At 31.4% G+C, this 19878-nt stretch overlaps 1 protein-coding gene across 2 annotated transcripts; it reads left to right on the forward strand.

The window, feature by feature from the left end:
- The first annotated feature begins 294 nt into the window (after positions 1-294).
- LOC132166731 (protein root UVB sensitive 2, chloroplastic) lies at positions 295-4617 on the forward strand. 2 transcript variants are annotated; one of them, XM_059577604.1, is made up of 10 exons: positions 295-398; positions 487-609; positions 718-806; positions 880-964; positions 1591-1650; positions 1743-1836; positions 2004-2101; positions 2491-2670; positions 3714-3836; positions 3954-4617. In XM_059577604.1, the coding sequence occupies exons 1-10, from the start codon at positions 387-389 to the stop codon at positions 4377-4379; spliced, it is 1290 nt and encodes a 429-aa protein (XP_059433587.1). In that variant the 5' UTR covers positions 295-386; the 3' UTR covers positions 4380-4617. The 2 variants fall into 2 exon arrangements, with proteins under 2 accessions (XP_059433587.1, XP_059433588.1); XM_059577605.1 differs by lacking the exons at positions 295-398; positions 880-964 and having other exon boundaries at positions 522-609; positions 1610-1650.
- The last annotated feature ends 15261 nt before the right edge of the window (positions 4618-19878 follow it).

Raw genomic sequence — 19878 nt, forward strand, 5'->3', positions numbered from 1 at the left:
GATAATTGTGTATACCTTAAAAATTTTCTTTTTCAATTTAATATCTTGACTAATAAAAAAGTTCCCCACTTCTCAACATTCTTATGTTATTAGCTCAGATTTTATTATATTTTGCCTAATTTTTATAATTACTACATTATAATGGTTAGGATTTAAAAATTTACATTGCATGTAACCGTTGGGCATGGGGCCTCTGAATAAAAAATAAAAAGCAACAGGAAAAACGGTGTCGTACTATTGTTTCTCTTCTTGTTTTTGTTTTGGTATGTATATCTAAAGCGACACCGTCTCAATCATTCACATCCCACGCCACCAAAATCCTCCTCTCTGAACTGTACTGCACCTTTCTTTCGACTCCTGAGGGCCTCCTCAGGCTCCCACTCGCCATGAACTTGCTGGTTCGTACGCTCTCAAACCTTCAAAACTTTATTTATTTTCTTTCATTTCCGCTCATTTCTCTTGTCTATTCAATTCACCAAAACCCAGGAAAAGCTGAAGATGCCAAAGAAGGAACCCCAGCCACCGCCCCCCGAGCCCCCTCTCCTCTGGACCGAAATCACCGACTCCCTCTCTCGCCGCTTCCATTTCCAACCGGACGGTCAACTCTCCGTGAGTCCTTAACAATCTCACTTTTCATTTTCCTTTTCTCTTTTTTCTTTTAATTGAATTGGAAAATTTCGTGTTTTTTATTTTTTATTTTGTTTTTAATTAATGTAGGTGAAGGTTTTGGATGATTCAAGGCCGGCCATTCACAGAGTGGTTGACTCCTTCCTCAACAAATTTTTCCCTTCTGGATATCCGTACAGGTTAGAATTTAATTTTCTTTGAATGTTTGTCTTTTTATCAAAACTACAAGCTTCACACTAGTTTTTTTTTTAGTGTGAGTAAGGGGTATCTTAGGTACACGCAGTTTCGGGCCCTTCAACACTGCACCAGTGCGGCGCTATCGGTGCTGTCAACTCAGGTCTTTTCACCCAAAGTTCCTAGTTTGTCCCTGAAGTATATATATATATAGCAATGAAAATTAAGCAATAAAATTTGACTAGTAAATTCAATTGTTTAGTAATTGATGTGATAAGTGCCAGATGAATTGATACTAGTAAAAGTTGTAGAAGTACCCTTAACAACACTTACAATTTGATCATTTGATTTATGATTTTGTCTTTTAAATTTTTTTGATGTCGTCGTTATGAAGAACGGCATGATTCGAGATTAGAACTTGTTCATTGGCAGAAATTGTGAACTACAATGTATTTGAGGGACCAGGATTATAGTAGTGGTGTAATTCTAAGTTATGATATGTATACCGTTCAAGAATAAAGGCCCAATTTTCACTTATCCCCCATATGTATAGTAGGCTGCAATTTGATGACTAGATTATAAAATGTTGAGCACTGAGATATATGGTTTTTGAGTATAAGTTAATAAGTTGAGTAGATGTTTTAATTTATGTACAAGCTATATTCTTGCTTGATTTCATTCATTTTTTTTTTAAAAAAAAAAAATTATGTGAATGGATTGGGAATTTGGTAAATTGTAACTGATATTTGTTCTACTTGTTCTATATGCTTATGCTTTACTCCTTTACAGTCACTGCTATTTGCTGCAGGCTTGCGACCGACCCCTGCCCAAGCAACTGCTGTAAGTTGGGTAAGTTTTCATCACTTGGATCCATTGTTGATGTGTGTAGGCCTGACTGTATGCTTGTTAAGAATTTTTATGTCTCTTTTGTTGGCATGCAGATTCTAAAGGATGGGATGCAGCATGTGGGGAAGCTCATTTGTAGCAACTTGGGGGCTAGAATGGATTCGGAGCCTAAAAGTTGGAGAATTCTGGGTATGCATCTTTGGCTCTAGAACATTGTTTTTTATGTTTCAGCTCGTTTGTCATTATGTTGAATGTGCCTTAGAGTTGTGTTAACTGATTTTTGTTTCTTTTTTCAGCAAAGTATTATCTACTAATTTTATAAGGTGCCTAACTGGAATGAACCTTCCGTCTTGCAGCTGATGTACTCTATGACTTGGGCACCGGCTTGGAAGTACTTTCTCCCTTATGTCCGCATCTCTTTCTTGAAATGGCAGGCCTGGGCAATTTTGCAAAGGTATAATACTCTCTTCCATAATGTTTTCTTTATATAGAAATATAGATATGTCTTCTCTTTTCTTTTAAAAAAATTAAAATTATATTCTACATCTTTATCAATTATGATTATTTGTCCAAAAAAAATATATATATATCTTTATCAATATGTGATTTTCTTTTCTACTGTTCTTAGAAGTTTTAATTTAATTTCGGTGAAAATTATTTATATCCAAATGTATATTATATTGGTACTTGTAGTGGACCTTAAAACAATCCCTCTACCACCCAACCCTCACATTCCTTTGATCCATGACCAGTGAGAAGTACACTATATCTTCTCCAACTCCCAAAATTCTTCCTTTGATTCCTCCTCATTGAACCTCTCTTTCTCTGCCTTTGAGTTAACAGGGGATGGCGGTTGTTGCAGCAAGAGCAACAAGATTACCTATATATTCTTCATTTGCCAAAGAAGGCAATCTTAGTGATCTTTTTGCAAAGGGCGAGGCCATCTCAACCCTTTTCAATGTTGTTGGATTAGGAGCAGGAATTCAATTGGCATCTACTATTTGTTCATCGATGCAAGGAAAGGTAGTTATATCAATGTTTGATTTCCAGAATCTCAGCACAGTTGGTTTATTCTATTTAATCGCATTCATAATATTGGTATTGCACTTATACTTTTCTTTTTTAGAATATCTTGAAATGAATAAATTACTGACTTAGTGGTATATATGACTGAAAAACCTGAAGAATGAGACCGTTCATATTCTATGGTAAATTCAATAGTCTTTACATCGAAATGTGGACCATTCTTTTACCCCCCCCCCCCCCAAAAAAAAAAAAGTAAAAAAGAGGAAGTAACACAACAATTTGGGGTTAGAGAAGAAAGGATGTATGCTGTAGACTTAGAAATTTGGACGTTGACTCTTTTGAATTTTTTTTAAGTTAAATCTCTATACCTCAAATTCACATCACTTCTCTCTTTGGTATTATTAGCCCAAAATCCATCTGAAATAGGCACCTACAAACTTTGGTTCTCAGCATCACAAGCTCTCCTCACTTGCTCCAAAAATAAAAAATTAAATATATAGAACTTACAGGAGTCCTTATTTTTGTCTCGTAAAGTCATGACAAAGCATTGCCAAAACAAGTAGTCAAGAAATTAGTAGTCTCACCATTGTTGTATCCCCGTCTGCTAAGGTGAGTTAATTTTGACAAATCTCCTTTTGATCCTGGATATGATTAGGTAGCAGCACTACTTACTAGTTCTTAGCCTCTACCATTGAAATATTATGTTAATATATTTAAAATTTGAGTTAAGCCTAGGTCTTCTTGGGAATGAATTGATTTATAAATATTTATTCAAGATTGATAAAAATAGTGAAAACAGGTTTTGTGATTATGATATTATGAGGCAGGTTATTAAGCATTTTTAAAGGTGCCAGTAGTTTGTGAGTTTTTCAGAAGTTCCAAAGCATGGTGAATTGGTTGTGGATTAGGTCATATACATTAAGACAAATTTGCAGCTAAGATTTATTTACTTTTTTGAGATGTAACAAGTCATCTTGTTTCATAGAAATCGAATGCTTTGTGGTGGTTCTAAACTTCTAATCATTGATGATTTCTTTCAGTTGGTTGTCGGGCCTCTTCTCTCGATCATACATGTATACTGTGTTGTTGAAGAAATGCGAGCTACGCCTATAAACACATTGAATCCTCAGAGAACTGCATTGATTGTGGCTGATTTTCTCAAGGTTTGTTTTGAAGTTCATACTCAATAGCACACTTGTGTTTTCTATTATTTTATTTATGTATATATTTATTTTTAATTTCTCTTTATCTGTTCTGCTGTTTGATTGAAATCCAAGCAGACAGGGAAAATATCAAGCCCTGCTGACCTAAGGTACCAAGAAGATCTCCTGTTCACCGGGCGGCTAATAGAAGATGCTGGAAATGTAAAAGTTGGAAGGGCTTTGCACAAGGCTGTGAAGCCTTCAAAACTTCTCGAATTGAAGCAAATATTCCCAGAGGAGAAGTTTATTTTAAGTCGTGAAATTAAATGGGTTGACATGATATTGGAGCATGATGCTACTGCTGAAGATGCATTGAGGGGGTGGCTTGTTGCTGCATATGCTGCACATATGGAGAAGTCTTTTCGTGAGCCAAATGCTAGCATCCTGCAAGAGGCTTATGACAAGATGAATAATGCATTCTCCCCATTTTTATCTGAACTGCAGGCCAAAGGATGGCATACTGATCGTTTTCTTGATGGAACAGGAAGCCGGTTTGCATGGTAGTATTATGCAGTTTCAACAATCCTTTACTTCTTCAAGATATAGAAATTATTTGATTACAGTGATAGGGGTTTTTTGCCCTTTCCACAGTGGGACTGAGTTAGTGTTAGGGAGCTCAGAATTTCAATTGAACTTGAATGGAGATTGTACCTTTGTCTCGAAAATGAAAAAGAACATTGAAATTCTATTTCTCTCTCGTAGTTGTATTTGAATTCACAGTATAAAAATGGTCGTTGAAGGACTTTTCCTCCTATTCTACTATCCGAGACCGGGATCTTTAGCAATTGTGAGAGAGTTCATATGAAACTCATTAGCCTGCCCAAATAAATTTTTGGTTGCTTAGCTATTTTTTTGACAGGTGAGTCTCATATAGATTCTTTCACAATTGCTGTCCAAATTATCCCACTGTCCAAGGTTGAAAAAAAGGGTACAAAATTGTAAGAAATAAATGCAGGCAATTCCTTTCTATTATGACTTTAAACTGCAAACCATTTTGGTACCTTATGGAAAAAATTATTCCGACTTTTTTTCTGTTGAACTAAAAGAATGGTTTGCAAGAAGAGATGGAGATTGTTTTTCACACCATTTTCATTAACTAATGAGTGACAAACGTTTTACATAGGAGAACAATAAATTGATGATTGACTTATGATCAGCAAGACAGCCAGAGTTGAGTGGAGCAATTAACATGAGAAACGTGGTATGAAAAATTATACTATTAGCAGCAAGTGGATATAATCAGCATGATCCTCAGTTCATGATATCTTATCATAAGCACCACTCACGTTGTTAATTAACTATTATTACCTTTCTAATTCTGCTTTAATTGAGGAAAGAAAGAAAGAAAAAAAAATGGTTTTTTTTATTTATTCTTTGAGCATGCATTAATCGAGGGAACTTCCTCATTATTTTTATCCAAGCTGTAAACACACCTTTAGAACTTATTATTAAGTTAATGAAAACTTGCCTTTTGCCTTTTTTTTTTTTTTTTTTTTAAAGAAAAAAAATATCCTTTTCCCTCGATTGAATTTCCTTATCCATCACACAGTACCCCAAATCCATCTTTGATTTAACTCATGATGGTGCATCTTTCCATGTATTGTTTAGGGTAAGAGTAAAAAGCTTTTTCATCTGTCTATAAAATTTGATTCATCTCATTATGGACCTATAACTAAATAAATGATTATGTTAGTCTACACAAAATAAATAAATATAACATAGGGTTGTGAATGAACGGAGATACTTGCGAACTAGAGTTGGCTTGGTTCGGATTAAATCGGTTTGGAATTGTTTCATATATTAAAAGAATGGAGTTTGAATAAACTTTCAGGCTAGTTTATTAAACGAATCAAACTCGTATAAATTCAACTTGACTTGTATAAACTCGTATAACTTAATTTGTATTATTGTTTTAAACCTCGTAATAAGAACATCTCAAGTATTTAAAAATAAAAAATAAAAAATGAATTATCTTCTTAATATAATAAATATAACTTGAATTATTGTAATTATGAATATTGATATATGTATGTGTATACGAGTGGGTTTTTGTGTGTGTGTGTTATGAATCTATATGCAATGGAACCAAAGAAAATCGGTAAAAGCCGGGCATAAATTGAAGAAGAAGAATTATAACTCACTTTAAATTGAGTATCCATTTTCTTAAAACGGTGATTTCCGGTCCCATTGAAGTTAGACTTAAAAGACAAGTAATATATGGTCAAAATACCTAACAATATCAATTAATTTAATTCTATTTCTTCCGACGCAAAGATTCAACAATCATTTGGTCAAAATAATTTATATGGTATCTTTGACACTTTCTCACCTACAAAAATATTTTAACTAGTGTCTAATTATTATTATTTTTTTTTACATGTTCACACAAGGGAAACTAGTGTCTAATGTTTTAACCATTCATATAAGCCTTTATTATTATTATTATCTACTTGACTCCTCTATTATTAATTATTATAGCTAAGAATTTGTCAAAATCCCGAGTGTAAACGCTCCAATATTCATTAAAATTCTTGTCTTGTCTCTTAACTATTTATATTTAATTATTTGCACTGTTTTTGTTATTACTTTTTCGTATGGGGCTGTCCCACGTGCCTTTAACACAGCCTGAAAATCATGTCACTGCTTCACGTGCTGCTGACCACCATGAGCGTCATCATTTTAACACCAAAGTCAAGGTTTTAAGATAGACTTTTGGCTATTGTCATCAAAGTCTTCCTAAAATTAAAAATAAAATAAAAACCTTGAAATTTGACAGCTTTGACAAACGTTCTTGTGCTTCATCGGTCCACTTATAAAAACCCCACCCCATTCTCAGTGCTTTAGGGTATATTTGTTTGACCATTTTAAATGTTTTTTATAATGAAGATAGTTTTATCGTGCAAAATCGTAATATCAAACTGACTCTTAACTTGTTTGCATTAATTTGATTAGTCTATTGCCTATATTAATTAGTTGTTAAAATAATATTATAAGATAAAATTTATGAGGGTTAAAGACTTAAACGCTTACATCTACCGTTCTAATGTTCAATAGAGTTGAATTGTGATTAGATTGACTTATTTGACACTATGGTAAAAATGTAAATTTATAGACCATATAAATGTATAACATAAAAAAAATGTAAATCTTATGATAATGACAGGATTTTTTTTTTCTTTTTTTTTTTTTCCTTTTTTGACAAAACTTTCAAACTTCATTCAATTATGAGAAATCTAGAGGTGGTTAGAATCATAAGATTCTAATATGACTATAATGCAATATTCTGATCTCATTTAAGAAAATGATACAATATAAGTATAGAAAGAAATCTTGTGGATTCTAACATTATTGAACAAATTTGCCTTTAATGGCATTGGATATCATTATCATTTTCATAATTTTTTTTTTTAGAACGATATCTTTTCATTGATATAACAATCAAATGGGGGTAAAAATGCTCCCTCAGTCAAGATACAATTTACTGAATTTAGAATCTTCATAACCTAAATATTATTTATGACATATATAATAGTCTCTCGGGTTATTACAAGACAATATTTTTGAATAGTACTATTCCCATTAGTTTTAGAATCTATAGCAAATTTCAGTGAATCAAGTCTTTTTCATAGTTTTCTTCGGCATTATTCTACTGCATAATCTACTCTTAACCTTAATTAATCTCTCCTTGTTGAAAGCCATTCGCCTTCCTCAGTTTATAGCTAATTTTTCGTCCTTCATGTAGACCAGACAACACATACTATTTTAATTAAAATAAGAGCTAGATAAACGTCAAATTTAGGATTTGAACTCATGACATTTTTTTTTGATATCATATTAAATCACTACTTACCCAAAAAATTTAAGCTTATATAAAATAATAAATTTAATTATTTAAACTAATATTTTAAAAGTATATGATCTGAATTTTAAGAAGTTCTACGACAATTTTGTTAAATGATCATTATGAAGGTGTGGTGTATTTTTTTTTTTTTTTTTTTTTTAGAACAAATGAAGGTGTACTTTTGAGGAACCCAGCTCGCCCCTCATAAGGCATTATAAAAAGGACAAAAATTTTCTCCAAACCAGTCCGGAGGAAATATCCTCTAATCCAGGTAAAATAGTGCCAAGTGTCTATAAACATTTAAAATACACATTAAATTTTTAACCTCATTAATAGCAGTTTACTAATTTAGACTAAATTTAATGTGCCTTCCAAATGTTTACAAACACATGACACTATTTTACATGGCTTTGAGAATAATAATATTTCTTCCAGACCGATTTGGAAGAAATTTCTGTCCTTATAAAAATCTGAAATTTAAAAAGATAGTTATTGTGGAGCCTTTTTGTGTTATTAAAAGCTAATTAATTTGATAACTCCATAGCTATAAAAAGTTTGTAGTTTTGTGCGTGGATTATACATTTGGGGCTTTAATCTCTTATATTTCATGTTACTAACTTACTTTGGAGATATATATAATGACAAAACCCGTTGAAATAGTTTTTAACATTATTGTTGAAAAGTACAATGATTAAAAGAACAACATCTTCACATGTTAAGATAATGTATAAAATAGTAATACTTAAATATATTTATTATGATAAACACCAAATACATTTATACCAATTGCTAATAATTAAGTTAGTTTATCATGTGTTAAATTAAATTAAATGTAAAAATATAGATTAAAATGACCAACTCTAATCTCCATGTCATGCATTAAATTTAAAATTCTTTCATGATGTTTCGTAGGAACTTCCTCGAATACTATCTTTCTTTTTCTTTATTGCAAGTTGGTCTCATTAATTTGGCTTCTTTCACAGGTAGAGCAAACGTATAATCTTAGACTCTCAATTTTCTCCATAAAATTCTTCCAAATCAAACCCAATTTTAAAAGTGACATGTACGTAACACGTGAGAAATATATAAATAATTAATTTGGATTCTTTCACAGGTAGAGCAAACGTATAATCTTAGACTCTCAATTTTCTCCATAAAATTCTTCCAAATTAAACCCGCTTTTAAAAGTGACATGTACGTAACACGTGAGAAGTATATATATATTTAAACTATATATATATATATATATATATATATATATAGTTTAAAGGACACATTATTTTTAAAGATTAATTTGTAGAAACCTAGCTAGTGTATTTTTAAAATAATCTTGTTAGAAATGTGACATTATTTAATTGCTTTTTGTGCTGACTCTCAATATTTTATGAGTAATCAATATACTGCATAAATAGCTCACAAATATTCCACAAAGTTAGTATAAAAAGGTCTAGTAGCCCTTGGATCAACCTTCGCTAAAATAAAAAATAAACAAAAAAATCACATATATATATGGCTACCATACCTTGCCATGCACGCCAATTTGTGAAATATTTGTTAAATGTTTGTGTGATATGTCAGCATCACTCGTATTCTATATATAATTTTTTTTTTTTTTCTGAGGCCCAAGTTCACAGTCAAATTAATCTTGTTAGAATGACATTGATTAATTGCATTCAATTCGGTCTTGACTAAATATTATTCGAATTCACAGCTAGCTTTTGTTGAAAACTATTATTTTCACCTGTATATATTAATTGCCTAATTTGTCTTCAATCGAAGGAGCATATTCCATCACCAACATACGTACAATAACTTTACAACAAGATGGCTAGCTGTCTCTTTCATACCAAAATTTTATAATTATAGTCATAACGATAATTTCATTTTAAATATAGGCTGCTGATTCAGTTTAATGTGTCCTCTTATGAATTCATGTAGAATATGATTATCTCCCTTTTTTTTTTTAGTAGTTGGGGGAGGGGGTTGTTAATTTTTTTTTTCCTAGGGGTTGTTAATTCTAAAGTATTGATTAATTAATCAGCTAAGGAAGCTGGGTTGTGCCTAAACAAGGCAAGGAAGCTGGATAATGTTATACTTACACTCTCTTACAATTTGTTGTTTATTGACAAGTGTCCGCATGTGATTAAAGACATGTCAACCACTAAAATTTTTTAACACCTTTTAATCATATACTGACACGTATTAATTAACAACAGGTTGTAAAAAAATTGTAAGAGTATGTTTGGAATTGTGTTTGAGAAATAAAACTTTTAAATCAAAAAGCACTTTTGGGCGCGAAAGCTTGCTTAATTTTTTTGTCGAAAATGTGTTTTCGGCATTTTTAAAGTAAAAAAGGTTAAAGAAGTACTTTTGAAAATTTGTACCAAATATGCAAGCTTTTATTTGGTATAACTTTTTAAATACTAAAAATACTTTTTAAGCTTTTTAACGTAATCTCAAACCTGCTGTAAGTCTAACCTATTTGATACATGTAAATGAATGATGGATCCAAGATCTCCATATCTAGGGACAGATTAAGGGGGGGACCGGTAGAGGCTTTGGCCCCTCCCAAATTATAAGGAAAAAAAAAATTAAGACCAAAAAAAAAAAAAAAAAAAAGATATTTTTTATTAATCGGTCCCTCCCAAAAAAATTTTTTGCCCTTTGTCCCCAAAACTCAAAGCTGGATCCTTCCTGTCCACATCCAAAAGAAAGTGAAGTATTGCAGAGTTGCCAAGAAAAACAAAAGATAAGTAATAAAAAATTATGAGGACATGTCATTCATTACGTAACTCTTGTGACTCTTCTTCATACATGCTTGACATATTCTATTTGAATAAGCAACGACTATTTATTCCAAATAGACAAGAAATTATTTTAATACTTTTTTTTATGTAGAATATTTAATTATTTTGTAGGAGAATCTTTCATATTCATTTATTAAAAAAATCAAGACGATAAAGCTCTTACATCGGAGAGCATAAAGCTTTAATAAATCATAGCCAAAGCTATGAGGTTTTAATGTTATAGAGACAAATATAAAAATTTTACAATCAAGTCGTATCTATGACTTCAATATTCACTAACCCATATCCCAACTTCGGTTATAGAACATATCTGCTCCAAGCAAACCCTCACACCGAAATTAATTCTCGTTGACCCAAAAGCCAAGATAAAAACCTTCACTCTAAAGATCGCTCATGAAAGCATATTTAAGGACAAGTCAAATCTTTATTCAAAAAAAAAAAAAAACAAAAACACAATAAAAAAATTAAAAATTAAAAAAACTAGCAAACAGCTACAACATCCGAGGCGAGGGAGGTGAAGCGCATTAGCCGGTGCGTGGTGGACGAGATAGAGCTGTTTTGCGCTGATGGGCAGCTGAGGAGCCAGGGAGCATTGTGGGCCGACGCGTGGCTAATCGAAACCAATTGTAGAGACTAGATCTAGAATTGAAAAATTAGATCTAAATCCCAACCGATTCCGGGGAGGCGAAGAGCAGCGCAGCACGGTGGAGGGCGAACAGAGGCATCGCAACATAAGCAAAGGGATGATCGGAGGAACTGTATTGGTTGAAAAAACCAAAAAAAAAAAAAAAAAAAAAATTGAACAAATAAAAGGAAAAAACAAGAAGGGGAGGAGGAGGAAAGAAGAGGGGAGGGGAAATGAGAAGAGCTCCTCCTCTCCACAAGTCTGGTTTTTTCTCTCTAGGGCCGGCTCCGTCTCCTTCCCCCAATAACATGTGTCAATTTATGTAGAATATTTAATTGAAATGAAAGATGGATGATAGAAATAAGATTCAAATTTGAGGACCTTTATTTTAATATCATATCAAATCATTACTTACCTAAAAAAATTTAAACTAAAAGAAATAATAAATTTATTTATTATATATTTTAACAATTTTCCTTACATGTAAGTCAAAATTCAAATTTAAGACCTTAACTTTAATATTATATTAAATTACAAATTATTTTACAAATTTAAGTTGATAAAAAAAATATTTATTTAATTAATATTCTAAGATTACATCTCAGTCTATTCAAATGTAACAATCTTTTTTAATTTTTCCACTACCAAAGAGAAGTGAGAAGCCAATGTAGACCAAGTGAAAGCTGCTGATCAAAACCACGAATTAGAGATATTTTAAAACGTGTAGGTAGAAGCTAAAGAAAAATACAAAAAACGACAAATAAATAAATCCTTGCACGTACGTGCATGTCGTTGTCTTTCCTTGAAGTTGGTATGGGAAGGTGGAATATCTTATTTATCTTTGATCACTACTTTGTTCCAAACTGACCTAATTTAATCCCTTTTTTTGACAATATAACCACATAAATTAATTTCTATTCAATTCAATCAACTTCTATAGTGTTGGATTCATCCATCTTTAAAATTTTCTTTTCTTTTTTTCTAATAATGATGGATTTAACGACTAACGGGCACTTATATGAGTGTAATATATAGTATTTATCATTTATAAAAAATTTATGTGTTTTTTAATACGTGAAAAATATATAATATTTTCTTAATTAATATATAAGAGTCACATGATTTTTCCAAATTTATTTGGATAGACCGAAAGTTGCGTAATATTGTGCACCAGATACCAGCTAGCGGTCAAGTTTCGGCTGCCAGTCTGATTCGTAGTTGTCGAAGCTTTAATTTCTATGTAAATATCGACAGCAAGAGCAACATGTACGTGTTCTCACTTCCCTTTCTACCTCCATCGTATTATATATATACAACAAAAAAACCTAATTGTGTTGACTATATATATAATATTATTATTATCTCATATTCTTATTTATTATTATTTATATTATCTCATAGCCTTGACAATATTAATTCCATTCAAAGACATTGATGGACAACCTTCACGTCACCGTAAGACCGAGAAAGGCAATTAATATTGTTATGACTTTCGAAGGCATTGATTCAAGGATATTAAATTACTGTTACAAAAAAAAAAAAAAAAAGTATATTAAATTACAAATATTCATTTTTTTCATTTATGAAATTTAAACCAAAACCATATATAGTATTTTTTTTTAAATAAGAATAATGTTAAAAATTATATTTTTATCTTTTTTTAATAAATAATCTATTAACCACCACCAGTCCACCATCATCGAGTTTTTTTTTTTTTGTTGGATTACTCTGACAATCTAAGAATCCTCTTCAATCCCGTAAATTGTAAGTCCTTTCAAATGATGTGGTCTTCGTCTTTGTCAATATATATATTTGGGGATTAATGTTAATTTTTACATTGATTTATTGCATTCATTTCATATTAATTGATGTGATGTATTTTAAGTGGTTGGCACACATTTAACATAAAAAATTATTTAAAACATATTACATCAACCGATATGAAATAAGTATGATAAATGAATTCACAAGTAAAATTACTCAATTTTGAGTCCCTATTGACACAATTACGCCATAGTTGTCCTTGGTAATATTCTTTTTTTCAAAAAAGCCATAAACCAACAAATTCAACAAAATTAATGATGACGGATGTGAAGATTTGTGTTGGGTGATCAGCAACGTGTATCCTCATACACCAAAATCTTTCATAGATGATAGATTTTCCATAGGAAGTGTCTATTCATATTTGGTAGACACAACACATTGAAGTGTTGCATTATTACATCCGTTGAAAAATAGCACCAATTAATATTGCATAGTTTTACCAACACTTTGCTCTCATCATAATTCTCCCACATAATAAACACCCTAACGAAAAATTATAAGCACATAATGCTACATACTATTCTTTTTTAGATTCACACTCATTATATCGGCTAACACGATGTATTTTAAGTGACTTTACTTTTAATTATTTTTAAACACGTTTTATTTAAGTATGAACCCGTATAACATATGAATGTGAAAAGGATAACATTGAACATATTCTTTTCATATAGAAAAGGGATAATCTCCATGTAATCTTTACGGTCCCATGCGCAAAAAAGTGTTTTGTAGCCCTAAAGATTTTTCACAAATATAAAAATATAAGTGTAGTGACATAAATTCGTTCAAGTCGCACGTAGCAATTGATCAGGACAAAGCACTGTCAAGTTTGATCAAAAGAGAGACTTTTGTGCTCTTGAAGCAGACTTTTAACTATCAACACCCCAAAAAAAGAGAGACTTTTAACTTTTTTCTCTTCTCCTACCAAAACATCTATGTTTTTCAATGGACTGGAAAAAGAAAGTGGTCCGAAATTGTAGCAACAGTTGATTGATGCGTGAAAAAAGTAAGAATAATTGATATAGAAAAGTGAAAAATTTTGATTTGTATTAATTATTTTTTATTTGAATAGTAATAAAATATGATTAATGTGATATAAAATGAAAAAATGTTGAGAATTGAATTTGAATTGAATGGTATGAAGATTATTTTGAGTCCATAGGCAAAATGAAGAGTTTTCTCTTTCTTGAGGGGCCATATATATTTAGTGTCGGGACTTAGAAGGGGGACACATTGACTAGATAGCTTTTAGGCGGCGAAGAGGCTAGGGTACAAAAGTCCTCTAAAGACACCTATCTGGGCCACTCTCTTCAAAAAGCTTCGTGTGTATATATATATATATATATATATATATATATATATATATATATAGAAAAATGAAGCACACATGCGCAGTCATACACCCTCTAGCAGAGAGAGTCAAAATTTTGCTCCTTCGTTGTTTTAGAGCAGTCAAGATGTTGCTTGTAATTAGAGTATATCATGTCTAAATTCATTTCACAAAGAAATTGGGATGCCATCCTATGTCTGCTCATTGGTCGTAAAAAAAGTAGATTCTTTGAAGGCAAGTTAACTTCATTTGTCTTGAGGAGTACCAATCAAAGCCATATGAGTGGGTGTTCTTCAATTGATCAGTACTATTAAAAAGAAGAATGTGAATGTCATTGTTCATAATTTTCTTGAATTTTCAAAACTTGAAGCAATAATATATATATATATATAGAGAGAGAGAGAGAGAGAGAGAGAGAGAGACTTATGGAGCTAGATCTTTTGGGGTTTCAATTTTATGTGTAAAAGCTTTACGTGTGTTAATTGATGAAGGACGTATGTATGTGACAAAGTCTTTTTTTTTAAAAAAAAAAAATTGGGCTAGTATAATTTTTTTTCAACTCCGTCTATAAAATGATGATGTGTCCTTTATCAAATGGTTAAAGGAAATGCGGGCGATATAACTATTTTCTATTTTAAAGTGTTTATTTTTTTGAATAAAAAAGTTTTTCTTTCAATTGAGTTGATTCAGCCTATAAAATTATTATGTGTCGTTTAATGCTAAAACACATGATTTTTTTAATAGCTAACATAATATATTTCTCATATTCTTAAAAAGCACATGTCAATTTTACAAATGGAGTTTGAAAATTCTTGTAATCGAATTTAGAAAACAAACAAACAAAAAAGCTGGCCAATGGCCATGAATCACGTCAATTGCACTGACCGGGAAAAAAATTAGTTTTAACTTTTTCTATTTTTTGGTAAACAAAATACTGAAATCAGCATATATATAGCATAGTGGCCAATAGCTTTTTGAAATTGAGTTGTTGCACGTGTCTTAAGGCTTGTCAATAATTCCAACTATGACAATACTAATTCTGTTTTGTTCTAGCTGTCAATAATTACAGCAACATTTATGGGAAACGTTCCCACGAATTAAACTAAATATCTCTGAAGAACATTGGAATTTTATTGATTAAACATAATCAAAATGGTTCTTATTACTAAAATACCTTAAATCTAGTAAAAATTTTAAAGATTTTTTTTTTAAAATTTAATTTAATTTAATTTTTTTTTAATTATGTTAAAAACTACATTTTTATCTCATAATTAACTATCCCACAATGCTAATGTTAAGGGTGGCACTATGAATTTTGGCGTGGAGGGAAGAACTTATATAAATACATAAGCATACAGATACATATAGTTTATCTTTATGTGTTTGTGCGTGTTTTTGTAAAATAAAAGCAGAAAAGTCTTAAATTTAATTTCATCCGTATTATAACACCAGGTATTAGTCAAATCAAATACGAACACGCTACCTAATCTAGTATATCTTTTTTTCCCGGCATTTAAGATAAGTTTACTAAAAAAATTGAAATAAATAAATTGAGGGGACATTTGCCCCCCACTACAAGAAGTGGGTAATGCCCTTGGCTAACATAGTAATCCCAATCAATCTTTGAACTTTTTTTATACAATGAATAAATTAAGGGTTATGTACAAGTGCGCTAGTCTGCCACATTTGCATTATTATTAGATAAAAACATAATTTTAAGCATTACATTTTTTACTGTGACCACTCTAGTCGACGGTCTTATTGATATGATTGCACATATACTGAATTTTTTTTTTTTTTTTTAATAAGGACTAATACGAAAAGTTGATTGAAAGCGTTATGTTTTGTACCAAAAATCTGGTAAATATCTCCGAGACTATTCAACTTCAATCCTCTACCACAAGGGTGGTAGTTGAGTTGGTAGAAGAATTCCTTTTATCCTAGTGGTCACGTGTTTGAATCCGTTTGCGGTAGTAGATGCGTGAACCAGATGCTACTTTAAAGGGGCTCTACTGGCTCACACCTTTGTGGTATTGTGGTGACGGGCTCGCCTTCCCAGGCAGTAGCTATGGCTCAAACCGGACATTCCACAGCGGGTGGGAACCCCGATGGTAACGCCCAAGGGGGAAAACTACACTGGTCGCCCCTTTCCACCTTTTTTTTTTTTAAAAAAAAAAAATCCTCTGTTCGACCAACCCTCAAATATCTCTGGGGCTACTGCTCAGTGCTTTCTCCTTCGAATATTTCCATATTCTCTGGGGGCTTTTTGTTATGTCAATTATGCTTGCGTCTAATTACATTCGGAAATGGACCGACGTCCCTGTTAAGCAGCCATTCTATACGACAAAAAATGTTGTACAAGTTTTCTCCTAATTAGTGACATCATTGATGCGAAATTAATCCCATGGCTCAATCAAGAATCGTATCACCCCTTGCCTTTATTTTCCTTCTAAAGGAAAAGACTCTCATATAATATTGTTCCTTTTGCTTGTATTTTGTTTAGACTACTTAATTAGCCAGCACTTTCTGTCCATGGTGAGATCGATAGGTGAAGTGGAATCCTAGCTAGCTAGGTAGATTTTAATTTTTTTTCACTCCTGATAAGATACATGCATATGACTTTTGTCTAAGAAAATCTATTATATTTTTCTGAATCAGTGAGATTTGAAAATTAAGAAGAACCAAAAAAATAAACAATCACAAACACAAAGATCTGTGTAGTTTATTACTAAAGATTACATCCATAGAATTTCAGTGACGTTTCACTAGACAATACAAGAGGCGTTAATTAGTCGGGTGCGAACCGGACCATATACAAAACCAGGCCGGCTTCACATAGCGCCTTGCAATTAGAACATATGTGCATTTGAAAAGAAAGAAAAAAATTTAAATAGAATAGAGAGTGAGATTGATGCATGTACTTCGAAAAAAAATGGATAGTCAAAAAAGATAAACGTGATTTTTTAGGTAAAAAGAAATAAAAAAAAAATTATTGAGTCAGGTGTGAATAGTCTTAGCCAGAGTGACATCAGTAGTGGAAACTTAGGTAATTAATTATCAAACACATATATGGTTTAAGGCATGGACCCTTTTGAAAATAAAACTAAACCGAGATTCTTCCTCCTAACAAATTTGAAATCTCGCAAGATTACAAAATGTTGGTAGAATTAATTATACGGTGCTGGAGCCATTGCTTAGGGTGTAATTGTAGCTTTCTGCCGTCACCAGTAGATTCCTGTATTAGATCGGCGACTTCTGAGTCCCTACAAGGCTCCAAATTGACGTCATGTTTTGAAATTCTATTAAAACTATACAGAATAATGAGAATATCATGTTCCACCCTAGAAAACCCTTAAAACATGACACCAGCTTGAAAGGGATTTCCAAGTTTCATCATTGAACTTCACGGAAGCAAAATAAAAAATAAAAATATACGAGTGATGTGAGGCAAATTACGACTTTTCTTTTTTTTTTTTTTATATTGACGTAATAGTGTATGTAATATTAAATATATTGCATAAGTTTGTAAAGAAAATTATAATACTCTAATAAGCATTTTTCAAAAACATTTAATCATAGAATTAATGATAAATCACAGTCTGCGAAATGCAACAAGTAAAATAAAAAATGGAGAGTAGCGACCAAAGTCACTTGTGTTTGACTTTAAGACGTTCATCCTACATGATCGTTGATTTCTCGGGACTTCACTTTAGCGAAATCTTTGAATTAATTGGAAACACAAATATTTTTTTACCTACCATATAAATGCAGGCATCAAAGCAAGACTATATAATATATATCTTGGCCAACCCAGGGCACTAGCCTCTTTCTTTGACCCCCATGTATATATAAATTCACTTGCTGATGCTAATTCAAAGTATTAATTACCAAATACACCAGAGAACGCCGACTCCACAAGCAAAGCCATCCTTTTTTTCTTTTTGTTTTGTTATTATTATTATTTTTTTAAAGAGGAAAAGACGTCCATCTTACGTATGCAAGGATGCACCGATGCAGTATTTACGCATATGTATGTGATACGTACATGCATCTATGAATGTGCATGTGTGAGCGTAAGTACGTACGTATGGATACATGCATGTATATTTGCAATTATGAATACTATAATAAGAATAGAAATTTTGACAAACGGATAAAAATATTTCATCAATACATATATAGCTTACCACGATATGATTTAATTTCACGTGGACAACAGTTTTCGTTATTAATTAATTAATTATTATTATTATTATTATTATTATTATTATTATTATTATTTATAGACAGCTTTCCATTCAACTTTGAAGCATATATGACGAGAGTTTTCGTAAGTGTAAAAGCAGTTCCAAATCTGTTTACTTTAATCTTGCGTTTTTTCTCAGCAGATCTATTTACTATTATGTCAACAATGCCAAGTCTATTGTGCATGCTTTGACATTATGTTATGTGAACCCGACAAGTGAATTAAAATTGAAATTTTTTGACACGATTGACTCGTAAAACCAACACGAAATTAGTGAATTAGAGTTGACCTAGTTCACTAATTTTATACAATATCTGAACCCGACATGCGAATTACAATTGAAATTTTTTTATACGACATGCAAACCCGACACAAAATTAGTAGCTTAGAATTAAAAATTTTGTCTTATTTAATTAAATGAGTATAATTAGAGTTGACATATATAGTCTTATACACATACTTCAATACAAGTAAAATCTGAAACGTTAACACAAATTGCCACCCTTGTATAAGACTTAACATTTTTACACTAAGAACATTCACATTGGTTTGTGTATATTTTTATGCAAAATGGATAATCAAAACTCATTTTATCTAGTTTAGCTAATGAGTTTTAAAAGACACCATACATCCGATTATTTATTTCTTTTTATTTATATCAATTAAATTTTATTTTTTTAGAAGGATTGTACTTTTCCTAAAAGACCATATTTTTCAACTTTTGAAAGAAAAAAAAATGTAAATAAAAAAATAGTATGAGAAAATTTTGAATTCAGTTTAGTAGAATAGAAGAAAAAAAAATCGCAAACCATTGTGAGTGCTCTAACGGGTGTATAATCAATAATAAAGAATAAAGAATTAACACTTGAGCATGGTGAGAGAGTGTAAGATTACCGACAAAATGCAAAATAAATAAAGCAGTCTGATCATGGTAATCTATATATAGTTTTGTCTCATGATACTACTTTTTTAAGTTTGTAGGCGCCATCTCCATTTTTATTCTGAGTAGATAGAGGGAAAATAAATAAATAAATAAATACTTGACTTTTATTATAATGAAATTTTATTAATGAATGGTCCAAAAAAAAGACTAAAAAAAAGAACAGTACAACTCAACTTGCATGCGAAGTTCATGAACTTGTTTGTTTTCATGCTTCTCTTTGGCATAAGCCCACGTTTCATTTGACCACCCAACCAATCACATCAGTACAGCCCTGACTCCACAAAGGACAGAGAGAGAGACAAACAGAGAGAAAAAGATGAGATTTCCTAGAAATTGTGGGCGGGGTATGCTTTTTGACATTCAACATGTACTGAATTCTTTGACTGT

Source organism: Corylus avellana, chromosome ca11 (genome assembly GCF_901000735.1).
Source record: "Corylus avellana chromosome ca11, CavTom2PMs-1.0".
NCBI lineage: Eukaryota > Viridiplantae > Streptophyta > Magnoliopsida > Fagales > Betulaceae > Corylus > Corylus avellana.